General features: G+C 37.9%; 1 protein-coding gene across 26 annotated transcripts in view; it reads left to right on the plus strand.

The window, feature by feature from the left end:
• GPHN (gephyrin) overlaps positions 1 to 16,963 on the plus strand; it is a 596,340-nt gene that overhangs the window by 351,074 nt on the left and 228,303 nt on the right. For 25 of the 26 annotated variants that reach the window (XM_050953500.1, XM_050953497.1, XM_050953498.1 and 22 more), the window contains one exon: positions 14,577 to 14,671. In XM_050953500.1, coding sequence (XP_050809457.1) covers positions 14,613 to 14,671 — 59 coding nt within the window. In that variant the 5' untranslated portion in view covers positions 14,577 to 14,612. Of the gene's footprint in view, positions 1 to 7,159; positions 7,275 to 14,576; positions 14,672 to 16,963 lie in introns of those variants that run through there. The other variant, XM_050953499.1, reaches the window with a different exon arrangement.

The following is a 16,963-nucleotide window of genomic DNA, read 5'->3' on the forward strand; positions in this document are numbered from 1 at the left end:
TGCTGTGTCCACCATGAAAGGATATTTTGGTATAGCGCTCTTGACTGGTGGGTTATTTGTGTGGATGTAGAGGTGAGACTCCAAAAAAGCAAGGTCCTTTCCTTTCATGAGAATTAAGGCCACTACTGAGCAAAAATGACAGTCCTTTTCTTGTTGAGGTAGCTGGAATATGTGGCTCAGGGTCCCCACTTTTTACCTACCTGAGGTCCCTTTTGGTAATTATCCAGAAATCCAAGAGTGGGACTGATTTTGTATAAAATGAAGCAAACTAGCCAGACTTATCTCTAATACGTAAATGTAGTCTGAACAGACTATAAATGCACCAAATTAAGATGGAGCAACCCATGTTAGAGTGTGTATTTTTTCAGAGATACCACTCATTATTAAACTAGTCACAGTCATTGTAGAATTGTGAATGACACATTTCAGAAGGACTTTATTTAGCCTCTACATCTTTAATCCTATCATAAGATTCCATGAAATAGTAACACCACAGAAGATTTTAAAAAAAAACAGAAAAAAACACCTAAAAAGACTTCTAATATTCTCTATTCTCGAATTTGGCAGTGCCTCTTCAGTGTCTACTGTATACTTCACCTCTGTTGCACAACAGTGAAAGAAGGTCAGTAGGGTGTAGATCATGCTGTGAAATATCACTTATAACATCAATTTAACATCTAGTGAAGATTCTGTTATCCAAGATTTTCAGAGATAGTACCAAATTGTTTGGAGTTTTTGAACTTGCAAAATTATTTCCAAAGGGGAAAAACAAACAAGAAATAATCAACTGATAGTCTGTGGTTATCATCTAACAACTCCAATAATAAACACAATAAATGAAATCCTGGCTCCACTGAAGTTAGTCAGGATATTGCAATGAACCTCAATGGAGCCACTATTTCACCTAATTTACATAGTGTTACTATCTCTGAAAACCTTGGGTGAGAGAACCATCTCTTCACTAGATGTTAAATTGATATTATAAGTGATGTTTCACAGCATGATCTACACCTCTTTCGCTGTTGTGTTGGACTAACAGAGGTGAAATATACATTATACATTCAAGAGCCTCATTTTCATCCCCACACCCTGAAAATGACTTCACTGTAAGAGAAGTTTCATCCCAATTGAAACTATAAATTGCACATGTTTGAAACAATTTGGGACTTTCATTCAACTTCACTAAAATAGTGTTGATATATCTAATTTCCAATCTATGATTTTACTGTATTTCTTTGTAACATTGCAAAGGAAAAAATAAATACCTGTTAATCTTGAGTTGCTCTCTTCTCCTTTTCTCTCTTCTTTTCCTCTCCTGCGAGAATCTGATCTGTGCTCATTCCACACCATTGTTTACATGCCTTCTGGTTGCTTTTTGTACTGCAAAGAGCTACAAAGGGATCTCACAAAACTGGGTGACTGCGCAGCAAAATGGCAGATGAAATTCAGTGTTGTTAATGGAAAGTAATGCACATTGGGAAACATAATCCCAACTATACATATAAAATGATGGAGTCAAAATTAGCTGTTACCACTCAAGAAAGAGATCTTGGAATCGTTGTAGATAGTTCTCTGATAACATCCATTCAATGTGCAGCGGCAGTGAAAAAAGCAAACAAAATGTTGGGAATCATTAAGAAAGGGATAGATAATAAGACAGAAAATATCATGTTGCCCCTATATAAATCCATGGTACACCCACATCTTGAATACTGTGTGCAGATCTGGTCACCCCATCTCAAAAATATATATGTTGGAATTGGGAAAAAGTTCAGAAAAAGGCAACAAATATGATTATGGGTATGGAACAGTTTTCATATGAGGAGAGATTAATAAGATTGGGGTTTTCATCTTGGAAAAGAGACAACTAAGATGAGATATGATAGAGGTCTATAAAATTTTGACTGGTGTGGAACACGTAAATAAGGAAGTGTTATTTACTCTTTCTCATAACACAAGAACTAGGTGTCACCAAATGAAATTAATAGGCAGCAGGTTTAAAATAAATGAAGTATTTCTTCATACAATGCACAGTCAACCTGTGGAACTCTTTGCCAGATGATGTTGTGAAGGCCAAGACTATATTAACACGGTTCAAAAATGAACTAGATAAATTCATGGAGGATAGGTCCATCAATGGCTATTAGGCAGGATTGACAGGGATGGTGTCCCTAGCCTCTATTTGTCAGAAACTGGGAAGGGGCAATGGGATGGATCACTTGATTACCTGTTCTGTTCATTTCCTCTGAAGCATCTGGCATTGGCTACTGTTGAAAGACAGGATACTGGGCTAGATGGTTCTTTGGTCTAACCCAGTATAGCCATTATTATGTTCTGTTCTTCCTCTACAAAAAAAAAATCCTTCAATTTTTTTGAATCCTGTAAACTGCACTGTCCTATTTCTCCTCCCCACTCTGTATTTATCACAGTTAACAATATGCTTTAAGGGAAAGCAGGATACATGCCTGGGAGCAAAGACTCTCTATGATTTTTACCAGTTTCTCTACCTCTTCTACTAAATGGTAGGGAAGTTTCCCTGAAGTGAATTATATTTGCTCTTTAACAATTCAGACATTAAAAGAAAGACTGAAAAGAATCTTTCAAAAGCTGAAATGAATAAATATTTTGGGTAAATTTGTGATCAGAATAAAGCTATTGTGGGAGGATGGAGAGGGTAAGAAAGTAAAGATAAAATAACATTTTAAAGATGAGTTTGTACGATATTACACTTGCACCACTGCCTTTATCCTTTCATTCTCCCTTAAGTGAAATACGTTTTTTAAAAGTTAGGGGCTTGTTGATTCAGTCTGCCATAAAATGGGGCTGAGGTGGGAAGCACAGCAATTTGTGAGTGGGAAAATATGATTATGAAAATAATATTTTTATTTGATCTGTTTGAGCCAAGTGTGGTAGCTAGATTCCAACCATTATTTTAACTATGTGTAATAAGCAAATCCTCTTAACATCTCTCTCTGTGCAAATACCAAGTCTCTTGACACTGGCTTAGTGCACATCATCATCAAGCTGTATATTACATTCCCACAGATCTGTAATGTAGTGCATCTGGCAAGCTGTATAGATCTTCCTAATGCCTGCATGCACTTTATTCAACTCTTCAAGTGGATAAAAGCATTTATTAAGTGTTTTGCTTGATTTTTTTCTGATGAAGAGAATTACAATTTTATTATTTTATATGACAAAGGATGGAAGTGCGGGATACAATCAAATTATGTACAATTTGTGTAGACATTATATACATTTTACAATCTGACAAATTTACTGGGAGTAATGAGACAAATGTTATGAGTATTAAAATTAATTTTAATATTTTATTATTCATAATATTTATAAGGTGAATATCACTGTGATACCTGGTTGTAGTTATTCCAGTAATGCTTGTATTACACAAAGGAAACAGACGTGACTTCAGTCCTTGAAATGCATACAAATCAAATATCCACAAGCATGGCTACCTAAGAATTTAAACCAAAACTTATCGACGAGAATCAGAGAATCTGGTCACAATGTCATAGTTAAACTTCTTTTGTCCCATAAAACAAGTGTTCAGCCTCCTTCTTTTGTATAAAGAATACAGTGTATCTTCTTCAAATTTATAGCATGTGATCTTAATCTGAGTAAAGATTGTTTTTCTTTTTTTGAAGATTATTAAGTGAATAATTAGTTTTAAAAATAGGCTCTTTAAAAAATGTTGCTCTGAGTCTTATTTCTTCCCTTTAATTCCCCCTAAATTCTTCATATTTTCTATTTAGTTAATATTAATTGAAAACTTATTAATAGGATACACTGGGAGAAATTAAAGTTAATTAAGAAAAGTTATTAATAATTGTTTCTAACTGTTATGATTATAGTCAGAACTGGGTCAGAGCTCAAGTCATTCTCAAGTATTATCATTATGACACCAGTGGTAACTCAACAAGTCATCTGATTTCTTCTCCAATTAATTTGCATGTTATAATTTGATTGAAATGAGTAGACAAAGCGAGGGGAATTGTACTCGTATGTCAAAAGTTCTCAGTTCACAAACAAGAAGGACATTGGATTGGCTCCCTGCTTTTGTGTCTGATGCAGGAGGCCTAAGGGATGGGTGTATGGGGTGATGAATAGATATGGCAGAGTGAGGAGGATTATGGGGATGCTTGTCAGGTGAGCAGGGGGTGACCGATGCAGGAAGAGAAAGAGAAGGCAGAAGAATACTAGTGCATTTTTTCCCACGTTCCAATTTATCAAACAATGGTCACTTCTATGATACTTTTGTTCCCTACATGGATAAGATCAATAGGGACCCCAGATATTAATGTGGTCTGAACACCACTCTACAACCATGGAAATCTGGTTTTCAGTGTGCATGCGTCAAGGACATGGGAAATTCCCAACTGCATTCAAATGTGCCATGGTTTGTGACAGTGGGAACATGGTGTTGGTGCAGAACTGAATTACCAGTCTGTGAATTTCCTTATGTGTATATATAGTCTAGAGCTCGCTCACAATAGTTGTTTCTTTAAGCAGAATGCACAGATAGCACTATTTAGTGTCAATGGGAACAAAGGCATTTCTATAAGGATCAGAATGACACATCACCAGAGTCAGGCTGAGCTCTTTACTGTACAGTACAGCTAAATAAATATAAAGTCATGCTTAGTGACACAATTTCTTTTAAAAACTACTTGTCAAGCCATTCACCAATATAATGCTTTCATCTCTCAGTGGTTCCTGAAATAGAAGCCACCACTAAAATCTAACACAGATACTAAGACATTAAATTAATAAGGAGAAACAGAGGGATCTTTCTAATAGCTTGTTTTGCCCTCTAAATTACAGAATCCATGTGACTTTTTTTCCCCTCATGGCTGTTGTAAACTAACATTTTTTTCCTCTAGTCTCAGACTTATTATCACCTTTTCCTGCCACTTTGACAGACTAGAGTCAGTAAATTCAGCAGAATATTAAATGATTTGTAATATAGGAGAGAAGCAGGTGGTAGGCAATCTGATGTAATTTCTGGGATGAATGTTTGCATGTTGGCAATGGTTCCAACTGAAAATTCTTAAATATCTATTTGAGAAATGTTAAAGTTTTGGGAACTGGGTTGTGCGTGTTAATATTTCGTTTGATTCTGAGTCATCAATTTACTACTTTTTTGTTTTTGATTAGTTTTTATTAAACTTTATTTTCATTCTCCGAAGCATCCCATGTTTAATCACAATGTTAAACAATAGAATATCAATTGAAATTTATTAAATATTTTTGGATGTTTTTCTACATTTTCAAATGTATTGATTTCTATTACAACACAGTATACAAAGTGTATAGTGCTCACTTTATATTATTTTTATTACAAATATTTGCACTGTAAAAATGATAAACAAAATAAATAGTATTTTTCGATTCACCCCATACAGGTACTGTAGTGCAATCTCTTTATTGTGAAAATGTAACTTACAAATGTAGATTTTTTTCTTTTTACATAACTGCACTCAAAAACAAAACATTTTAAAACTTTAGCACCTACAAGTCCACTCAGTCCTACTTTTTGTTCAGCCAAGTGCTAAGACAAACAAGTTTGTTTACATTTACGGGAGATTTTGCTGACTGCTTCTTATTTACAATGTCACCTGAAAGTGAGAACAGGCATTCCCATGGCACTTTTGAATCTGTCGTTGCAAAATATTTACGTGCCAGATATGCTAAACATTCATATGTCCCTTCATGCTTCAGCCACCATTCCAGAAGACATGCTTCCCTGCTGATGATGCTTGTTAAAAAAATAATGCATTAATAAAATTTGTGACTGAACTTGGGGGAGAACTGTATGTCTCCTGTTCTGTTTTACCCCATTCTGCCATATGCTTCATGTTATGGCAGTACTGATGATGACCCAGCACATGTGGTTCATTTTAAGAACACTTTCACAGCAGATTTGACAAAATGCAAAGAAGGTACCAATGTGAGATTTCTAAGGGCTTGACCCAAGATTTGAGAATCTGAAGTGCCTTCCAAAATCTGAGATGGATGACATGTGGAGCATGCTTTCAGATGTCTTAAAAGAGCAACACTCTGATGCGGAAACTACAGAACCCGAACCATGGAAAAAGAAAATCAACTTTCTGCTGGTGGCATCTGATTCAGATGATGAAAATGAAAACGCATCGGTCTGCTCTGCTTTGGATTGTTATTGAGCAGAACCCGTCATCAGCATGGACACGTCTTCTGAAATGGTGGTTGAAGCATGAACGGACATATGACTCTTTAGTGTATCTGGCACATAAATATCTTACAGTGCTGGCTGCAACAGTGCCATGCAAATGCCTGTTCTCCCTTTCAGGTGACATTGTAAACAAGATGTGGGGAGCATTATCTCCTGCAAATTGTAACCAAACTTATTTGTCTGAGCCATTGGCTGAAGTAGGACTGAGTGGACTTGTAGATTCTAAAGTTTTACATTGTTGTATTTTTAATGCAGTTATTTTTTGTACATCATTCTACATTTGTAAGTTCAAATTTCATTATAAAGAGATTGCACTACAGTACTTGTATTAGATGAATTGAAATATACTATTTCTTGTTTTTTACAGTGCAAATATTTGTAATGAAAAATAAATGCAAAGTGAGCACTGTATACTTTGTATTCTGTTGTAATTGAAATAAATATATTTGAAAATGTAGAAAGCATCCAAAAATATTTGACTAAATCATATTCTATTATTGTTTAACAGCATGATTAATTGCAATTAATTTTTTTAATCACTGACAGCTCTAGTATTTAGCCAACTAAAGTGTGCCTAAGTGAATTTAGCCCCTAAGTGTGCAGGAATATCAAATGGTAAAAAGCACGTTTGTTTCATAATCCTTTTCTTAAATGATGAAAATGTTAGTGTAGTTACAACCAAATTGTTCACAGCTTACTTACAAAACTGCAGGTTTTATGAAGTCAGTTTCTCTGGCAAAACAGAGACATACAACATAGATAAAAGAGAAGAGAAGAAGCAAAAGAAGAAAAAAGAACAGGTCTCCTTTCATGGTCTGATTATAGGTGGATGATAATTGTTGGCTTCAGACAGCATAATCTGCAAACTTCTATTGCTTTGTTCCTATAGGGCACACAGTAACTGACTTTTACACATACACTACATTGGAAGAAGAATAGAGATGCAATACAGTGTTCTATATGAAGCAGCATAAAGGAGGAAAAGATCTTTTCACTGTTGGAAAGCCTTTGATTTGATTGGATTGGATTGATTGATTGCAAGGTGGAGGTGAGAGTTTTTAGCTAGCTTGAGTGGCTTTGGCTGTTTTGCAAGAACAGCATTGTTAGCTGGCTTTTCCATTTACTGATTTTAACGAAAATTTAAATAATCTGAGAGAATGATTACTGGGTTAAAATATAACTGAATTTCTTTAAAATGTGATATTATTTTCCCAAACCTGTCGTCTTCACACTACCTTGTACAACCTCCCCTTATTCTTAGTTCTTCGTTAATTGGTAACTGTCAGTCCAACACACTAAAAGTACTAGGTCATTCAAATTTAGATCCCTAAGTCCCAGTTCCCTGAGATCAAGCTGCTGAATGAACTTTTTCCTTACTACACTGGAACTGAAAACCCAGCTATTTCTGATCTTGATATAACAGTGAACAAGGTTCTTTCAGTAACAGTAAAAGTGATGTAGCCAGACCTTTCAGCTGAAGGCTTTCATAGGTGACTGTAGTTCATGCAGATAAAAATGTTAAGATGCAAGACTGCTTGTATCACACTGGGATAGTAGCAAAGAATACTGAATATTTCAGAAACCGCTCCAAATTGCTCCTCTCTGCTACTTCTGGCTTGAAAATGATTTCAGATGCATTCTGATCACAGGGATGTTGCAGAAAATCCAAACACTCCTGGCAAAGAGGGTCATCATTCAATGTCATTGGCTTAAAAAGTATCCTAAATACTTCTTGATAATCTAGCAATCTCTGGCCTATCTGGGATCTCAAGCACTTTTGGAATTAATATTTGGTAAAAAAAAAAGTTCAAAGTGACTTTTTTGGGATTCATCATGCCTCTTCAGTGGAAAGTGACTGGGTTTTGTCCTTTGGGTTTTGAAGATGCCTACACTTACATAGGAATAATTCTGGTACTTGGGGAGTATCTCAGATTTATTTTACAGAAACAGCACTATCGATTTCATGTTTTGCCTTTTCGGTTGATATTGGTGCCTGATGTTTTCATGAAATGCCTGCCAGTAGTTGTGGCCTGCCTATGCAGGCTTAGAGTGTTTTGACAATTGGGCAATTGGTTTATAAAGGGCACCACTTTTGAGTGCATCTGACTATAGGTCTTTTTCACCATCAGAGTGTTGGTATCACTAGGGTTCATGAAAAACTGTTGCCCTTCTCGTTACCTTTTCCAAATCCAATATAGCTTTTCTGAGATGGGGCAACCACATCTGCACGCAGTATTTAATATATGAGCGTACCATTGATTTATATAGAAGCAATATGATATTTTCTGTCTTTTTATCTATCTGTCCCTTTCCTAATGATTCCCAATATTCTGTTAGCTTTTTTGATTGAGCAGATGTTATCCACAATGACTCTAAGATCTTTTTCTTGATGGGATTCAGCTAATTTAGACCCCATCATTTTGTATATGTAGTTGGGATTAGTTTTGCATTTATCAATATTGAATTTCATCTGCCATTGTGTTGCCCAGTCATTCAGTTTTGTGAGATCCCTTTGTAACTCTTTGCAGTCTGCTTTGGATTCTTTGCTGCTTGAGTAGTTTTGTATCATCTGCAAATTTTGCCACCTCACTGCATATCCCTTTTTCCAGATCATTTATGAATATGTTGAACAGCTCTGGTCCCAGTACAGACCCCTGGGGCACACCACTATTTACCTCTCACCATTCTCACCATTTATTCCTACCCTTTGTTTCCTATCTTTTAACTGGAGCGCCTGCCAGTGCTTTCAGGATCATCTGAGGATCATTAATGTACTTTAATGGCAAGCCTTTTGTTATCTTAATCACCCTGACTCTGTTTCTAAACAAATTGCCTGCCCCAAAGGCTGCGCTGCTCCCAGCTTCCGAACTCATCACTGATTACGCTCAAGCTATGTTGCACTTAAAAGCTCCATCTGGGGCTAGGGTGAGTAGACCTCCTGTACAAAACTGGGGGTGGGCTGGGTGGGTCTAGAGCCCCCCCCCCCCAAATGGCACCCCTGCTTTTAGGGAACCCATTACTGAAATAAAAAAACCCATTTTCTGAAATAAATAAACATTACTGGCCTCCACTTAACCCCTCCTAGTCTCCGGGTTAGGAGAAGCTATCATTTTATCCGTGTCCATTCCCTCCTCTCCTATCAATATCCTGTCTCTCTCCCTTCTTCATGTCCCTCCCTATTCCACCCAGTCTTCTTCCCATTCCCATTTGACTTCCATGCTCCCTCATAGTGTCTTGTTCCCAGACCAAACCCTTCATTCACATATTCCAACCTTTTCCCTTTACAGTATTTTAGTCCTTATGTTTCCCCTCTGCCACTCTCCATTCCCCTGCACCTCTTCAGTCTCCCTCCTGCTCATATTCCCATCCCTCTTAGTCTGCAGCCCCCACATTCTACTGTAACCTCTAAGCTTCCCTCCCTGCACTCCACATTCTTGTGCCCCTCAGTGTCTCCCATGAACCCTATATTAGCCTGCAAGCAACCCATTTCCTGTGCCTTTCTGTCTCCTGCCTGCATCCTGCATTCCCTCTATTTCTCCTGTGCACCTGGCATTGCCACCTTTTAGGGGGGGAAATTAGGGAGACGTACAATCCTATTGTATGAACATTTTATGCAAATTGACTAAATTTTGTATTTGCCAGTGATTTTCAATACTTTAAAGAGAAGTATATATGTATATATGTAATGCTACTGAAGGCCTCAACTTGATAGCTCTGTGAATGAAGTCCCTACACCATTCTGCATTCCTTATTCTGTTCCCCCTATCCTGCCACTCTGTGTCCCCAAGGAATTGCCACCATTATTGTTACATGGGAGTTGGGGATGAACAAACTCAACTCCTGACACATTTTCAAGCAGTGACAACTACTGCAGGCAGACCTATCTGAAGGTAAGGCCACCCAAAACCTCCTCTCTCACTCAATATTTACTGCCCTATGTATTACTTTATTTGAGATCATTCCAGGCCTTTTGCCAGCTCCATGCTGGTCTAACAGGGTCTGAAATCTTGAGAGTCTGTTGTCACTCAGAACTGGAACTTTAACATGCCTGATTAACAGCCTTGTGGGATGTGTGACAGTCACTACAATTTTGAAACTGTTCTGTGAAATTCAAGACAAGTGGCAATCTTACCTGCAGCCCACATTCCACTGTCTCCTCTCAGTTCTTCTTTGAGTATGTCCCTATATGTACTCCAGTCATGGGTGCACATGTGTTGCCATGCACCGGAGCTGGAACTGTTTGCAGTAGTGTCCACTGACCCACACATGCATCATGCATAGTCCACATGTTGCGTCCAAGTCTATGTGGGTCAATGCCGTTCTAGATCCCTCTTACTGCTGCTTGGCCAGAGTCAGAACCCCTGTTCCTTGGTGCTCTTAGCTTGCTAAGAGAACTCTTGCCCATTCCTACTTATTGTATATAGTTTACTTGTGTTTTAGTTGTATATAGTTGGCTTTGCTACATTCTTAGTTAGGCTCCCGTCTAGGACTTGTTCCCCTGTTGGGGAGACACCCCTCCCCCACCAAAGCTCCTGGGAATTATGCCCTAACAAGCCGGCTTCAAAAGTTGTGAGCTTTTCTGTGAGTGATGAGCACCAACATTGTCTCTGCTGCCTCAGCAAAGCCCACATTATCTCCCGCTGCTCCATCTGCCTCTTGTTCCCACCTTGGACTCGGGAAGCTAGAGAACTTCTCTTCTGCAAGTATCTGATGGAGGAGGCTATGCGCCCACATGCGCAGTCAGACGCGGGGATCAGCGGATCTGCTGGAAAGGTGCCTGTCTCCTCCAGTGAGCATCTTATATTCCCCATCTTCCTCCTGGTGAGTGCCCCCGGTACTGCCACAACTGCAGAAGCCCAACTGCGACCATAACAAACATACTCACTTCCATGGACAGAGAACGAAGGAAACGGTAGCTGCCTTGACTGAGGTTCAGCCCCAATGAAAGTAATGAGAGACATTGGCCTTCTGAATGAAGTAAAATTCACAAATTTAATGCCTGCAGTCATGAGAAAATGTGATACTAAAATTTCAAAAAGTAAATATTGCAAGATTCGCACTAAAACCATGATAGTTGACAATTCTGACATTGTAAAAACACCTAAAGTCCATCTACATGAGTGGCTTAGTGCCAGTGCCACTGCATTATTTCTGGCTGTTGCTGTACAATGGATACTAATTTTTCTAGTATAAATATGTCTTCATGTTCTGCCTCTGGCAGATTGTCCCAAAACCAGTGCCCTTCAATCCTGTCAGGTTAAGAAGGAAAATGATGAATTGTGATGTAAAATAAGGGAGTGGGCTTCATTAGGCCTAATATTTGGTTGCTGATCTTTTCAGGAAATTATCTAAAGTAGTTTATCAAACAGAGTTTTACTGCCTCACTGCAACTCCCAGAGTATTGGTTTAATATCAAGATACTGAGTCTCCTTATTTTGTTGGTGATTTGTATGCAAGAGAGTAAATATATATCTGCCTGTTAGCTCTTAAGCTGGACACAGATGCAAATGTTATATTGACATTCCTCCTCCTGCTCCAATCCACAGAAGAAGGGTTAGGAAAGGTGGCTAAAAGCTCTCTAATAAAATAACTATTGAAAACAACAACAAAGAGAGTGTTACAGAGGAACACAAAATGGTCTGCAAACTATCTCAGGCTCAGTTATTTCAGTGATATGTACAACTACTTAAGTTGCATACATCTCAGTTTCAGGAAGATTGCAGTTCTTCTTGCTCACTGATTTGTACATATTGTATCTATGTGTTATTTAAAGACATCCCAAGAGTGGAGTCTAAAGTGGCTGATTTAAACAGCAGATGGCACTGGGAGGAATGTTAGCAGCAGCCATTTTCATTAAATCCATCTAGCTGTGCTGTGAGAACAGGCAATGTTATCCTGTTAGCGGAAGTATGCCTGTAATAATAGATGAAGGCATACATACTAAGAATGAAGTATATTTAGTGGCTTGTACAAAGGTCAGATGGTTTATCTGGACTTGTTGCCCTTTCAGATTTTGGCGTTGTATAGGCGATGCATATTTAATAATCAGTCTGCCTGCTAGCAATAACTTTTTGTCAAGATAATTTTTCTTACGAAGTTAAAGAATGTGCTTGAATTCACTGAAGGATTCCCTGGACCGCAAGGTCGTTGTTTGTGGCATTCTTTTGTATCTTGCACTATCTTTGAAGCCTCTTTCAAACCTTAACTAATGACATCTTCAAAGTGTCACTGTGCTCAAGGGCAAAGAAAAGGGATCTCAATATATAAATTATGTTTAAAACTAATTTTTAATAACTTAGAAAATATCTATTACTTGAAGGTAAAAGGCATATGTGTGTATAATATATACAGGTGTATGTGGTTTTATATACACATATATACACAATTCAGTAGAAGGCCTACTTTCTTCATTCTTAGTAAGGTGCACTTTAAGTAACTTGTCCCAATACTGTAATGTATATTTCTTCCATACTGTAAAACGCACCAAATCATTTAGATTTTCAGTGGGTGAGTGATAATTTTATATCAAACCAGGTATATTTTTTGGCAGAACATCTTATTTAACATAGAGATCTGAGCTTTGTTTCTATTGTTTCCAACTCATGTCTTCCCATTTCCTTTTTGTGGCAATGAAAACATGAAGCTGCATTTTTATGCCTTTTCTGTTTCTGGAGGGAAGATGGCAGATATTGTACAACTTATAGTATATGCATGAATTGAAGGGAAATGTTGTTTCTATTACTGCATTCAAATTCTTTAGTTTAGCATAAGCCTAAGCTTCTAGATTCCAGGACTGAGTGCACATACCAGTTTGCATCTTGATGAGAGATTGGGGTCTTTTCTTTGTGGTTATATGTTATGTCTGTTGGCATTATATTTACCTTTGGAAGATCTTGCTAGTGGTAATGCCTGTTGCGTAAGCAATATGCAATAGGCATATTCTTTTTTTTAGGGTTTGCCCTGTAACATGTTCTCTTATGGGACTTAAAGAGAGATTTGAGCCCACAGCCTACAAAGCAATTTGGGGTCTGCTGCTTCTGAATGAAACGTGCTGGGTAAATGTAATTGATTTGTAATATATTACTTTTCCATGCAATCGTTTACCTCTTTTTTAATTTTAATTCTTTCAGTGTGTCAAAATGCAAAGTATTATGCAAAGAATATTTAGTATATTGACAATGACCTTCCTAACAAGGAGTTTCTTGCTTCCTTGTCCCTTCTACTGATCACTGCACAAAGTAGTTTGGTTGCATTTTTCAAAAATGGGTTTGATCATTTTATGAGAGTTAGTAACATTCATAACTATTTATGGTAAGAAAAGGGTAATCCAGTAACATGATTCAGATCATAAACTGGTCTCTGCAAGGATCAAGAGGTTTTTATCCCCCACGTATAAGGAATGAGAGAAAGGAAACTTCTTTGGAAGTATCAGGTATTGGCCAGTGCTAAATGTTAGAGACTAGAATAGATAAATCTAATCCTATATGACAAATCCTGAATTATGAAGTGGCAGCAGAAAAGTATGCATATCCCTTAAAAATAATTTCTCACCCATTTCCTTACATGCAAAACATTGTGAAAATGTTGTGACTGTACCACTGTCCTCTGATGCCTAATACATATGGGCTGCCTGTGAACAAATGCCACTGGCTTGTTTGGAACCACCACTTTGCTGATGTAATTGATAGGGAAGGCTGCAGCTTTCTGCCATCCCCTGGCCATTATCATTTTCATTTTCACTATTTTTCCTGTTTGTCTGCTAGCTACATGGGCTTCATTTAGCAGGTTCTTTTCCCTGCTCCTGTTCAGATTGCTTTATACTTCCCCTTCCTATTCCCCTGAAAAAAGCCAACAGGAAAATTCACATGATGATAATGAGGGGGCATTTAGAACTAGTCTTCTTGCTTAGTTGCCAAATGCTATTTCATTCCTAATAGAGGAAGTTGTCATTATTCATGCAGTGGAATTTAATAGTCCCTGCAAACATGAAGGTCCCATAGCACAAGGCTTTCAGTATTCTTACAATAATTTGTTTCACTGAATCTAACAGTGATTTTGTATTTTCCATGTTATGTTTATTTTATTTACATGAGCAAGAAAATATTCTTTAGGGAATGAATTTCAGAATCCAGTCTTTGTCATGGGCATCTTCTATATTGCAAGAGGGGAAGACCTCAGGAAAGCTGACTGTCTCTGCTCTGAGTTTGTAACACTCACAGCTGAAACTTTCATGCTGATCACATTTAAGAAAAAAGGGGAATGTTCTTATACAAACTTTAGTTAGTTTCACATTTCTTTTAATTTCTTTTTGTTGTTTTCACTCAGTCTGCTGTTTAATCTTTGATTACAGGCCACTAAAGAAGTAATAGAGCGAGAGGCCCCAGGGATGGCCCTGGCAATGCTGATGGGATCACTTAATGTTACTCCTCTGGGCATGCTCTCTAGGTAAGAATGTTACCAACAAAATACAAAGTGAACTATTTCCCTAGAAATATTCAAGGTGGTGGAATGACTGCACAGAAAAGAACTCATGCTTGGCACATATCTTAAGAATAAGAGATCTCAAGCCCAGATGGGTGGCCAAATTCCATGTCTGGTAGTTGCATTCTGCCTCCTTAAATTCCCCCTGCAGTTTCTGCTGGTTAATGTATCCTCCTGTACATCCTGTTCCAAACTGTATTGTTAATCAGCTGCTTAATTCCAACCCTGTGCAGTTGCATTTCAGCGATGAGTGAAGTAATTCCTGTATATGTAGCTTGTAAAGCACCAAAGCACTTCCTTTAGTACAATAAATTTAAAAGTATTATTTTGACAGTCCAGCATGTTCCAGCATAAGCAAAGAACATCTGTATGAAAATACAGAAAGTTAAAAGTGGCACTGTCACATGTGCTTAGTTTTTAGTCATTTAACTATTAAATTTTGGAATTTACTATCTGATGGTTGATAATTTTTCTTTCCCTGTTGGTGTTTTCCTTCAAACAACAACTTCTCCCACAATCCTATGTTTGCATGTGTGCCGTAAAAGAAACATAAGTTTTACCATTTATTCTCCTGAGGTTCTCAGTATCGTGACTGATCTTTTTTTATAATGGCAGAGCTTTAATAGAATCAACAAGTTTTTGTTAGGCTTTGTCTACACTAACTTCATTGGCAAAACATTTGTCATTCAGGGGTCTTAAGAAACACACACACACCTGAGTGACAAAAGTTTTACCTTTTATGGACGAAAAGCGCTGGTGCCACTCTTGAGGGGTGGAAGTTTTTTGTCTGCAGGAGAAGTTTCTCCAGCTGACAAACAGCAGCTACACTGCGTGGCTTTTAGCAGCACAGCCTTGTTGCTAAAAGCTGTGTAGTGTAGACAGAGCCTTAGTTAACATGTGATTGCTGTTTATATGTCTCTGAAACAGCAAAGCAAAAATATGTCAGGGTAACTCAGAAACAATGACTGCAATGGTTTTTATTTTATTTAATTCTCAATTACAGCGATGGATAAAATAAGTATTGTAATCATGAATAATAAAGTGATTTTAAAATCTGAGGATGATTCTTACTCAGATGCTTGCAATTGTGAGGGCTCAAGTGATTTGAGAGTTTCCATTTAAACCTTTGTCCCATTGTGGGCATCTGAAAAGGCAACACGATATTAGCATAATTAGATTCTGTCCACTGCACCCAGTGTTTTTATTTCCATATCTGTTATATCTGCTGTTGTATATTGTTGGGAGTAATAATTTTCTTTTTTTGGATACACATGGATTTCAGCAGAGGAAGGGGATAATTTAGCTCCTTTGTTGTCAGCTCTGACCTGTAAGGTGGGAATTACAGTGGGGCTGACTTTGCACAGCTTGTCAGGCTTTGGTGAGTCACATGGACAACATGGCTAAAAGCAGGGATATAATGTTTAATGTTGATCAGAGAGAACGCATCATGCTGTCCTTTCTCCTATGTACATGGAGTGGAAGAGGAGAAAGTGTCCCTTAACTTCAGCCATTCCCAAGTGTTGTGGGGGAGAAGGGTGGAATGCCCCTTCTGTACTACTGTACTAACACATCTCTAGGCGTCTCAAATACAATTATTGTACTTCATTGTTTCAAAGAGAATACCAATTCTCTCTTGCTCCAGACAATTCCCCCTCAACCCCTTCCTTGCCCCCCCCCCCCGCCCTCAATTCAAGCACTAAATACAGAAATTAGCAGACAAGCAGGAAATTGGCTGGGACATTGATCTTAAAGTCTTTCACATTATCTTGAGAAACAGAGATTTATTATACAGGCCTTTGAAATTAGACCTTTTCCAAAACATTAATATAATGTCCATGCAGTTGGTACACTTCTTTGCAACTACACCATAATAATCATACCTTACATTTAGATAGCATCGCAAAGGATCCTAAGTAGGAATCACTTTTTACATGCTACTTTCCCATGCTACAATACTTACCTTTGGCTTGGTTGGTGATACTGGTTACAGGCACTGATGCCCCAGGTCTGCCAAAAGACACACCAACCCTTTGAGGCAGCAAATGGTTTCTGTTAGCCCCTCTAGTTCCCAGCTAGATTAACTCCAGGCCATGTACACCATCAAGTCTCAGGAAAACCACAGGTGCTGCAGAAAATTGTATTAGTGAGTCAGTAGGTCATTTTCTTATGTGTTAGTGCTGCACAAATGCTCCAGCATTATGCTAGGAAGCACAAAGATGCTCACCATTTTTGTAAATAAAGAATTGCATGGCACTG

This window comes from Gopherus flavomarginatus, chromosome 5 (assembly GCF_025201925.1).
Source record: "Gopherus flavomarginatus isolate rGopFla2 chromosome 5, rGopFla2.mat.asm, whole genome shotgun sequence".
NCBI classification, from domain to species: Eukaryota; Metazoa; Chordata; order Testudines; family Testudinidae; genus Gopherus; species Gopherus flavomarginatus.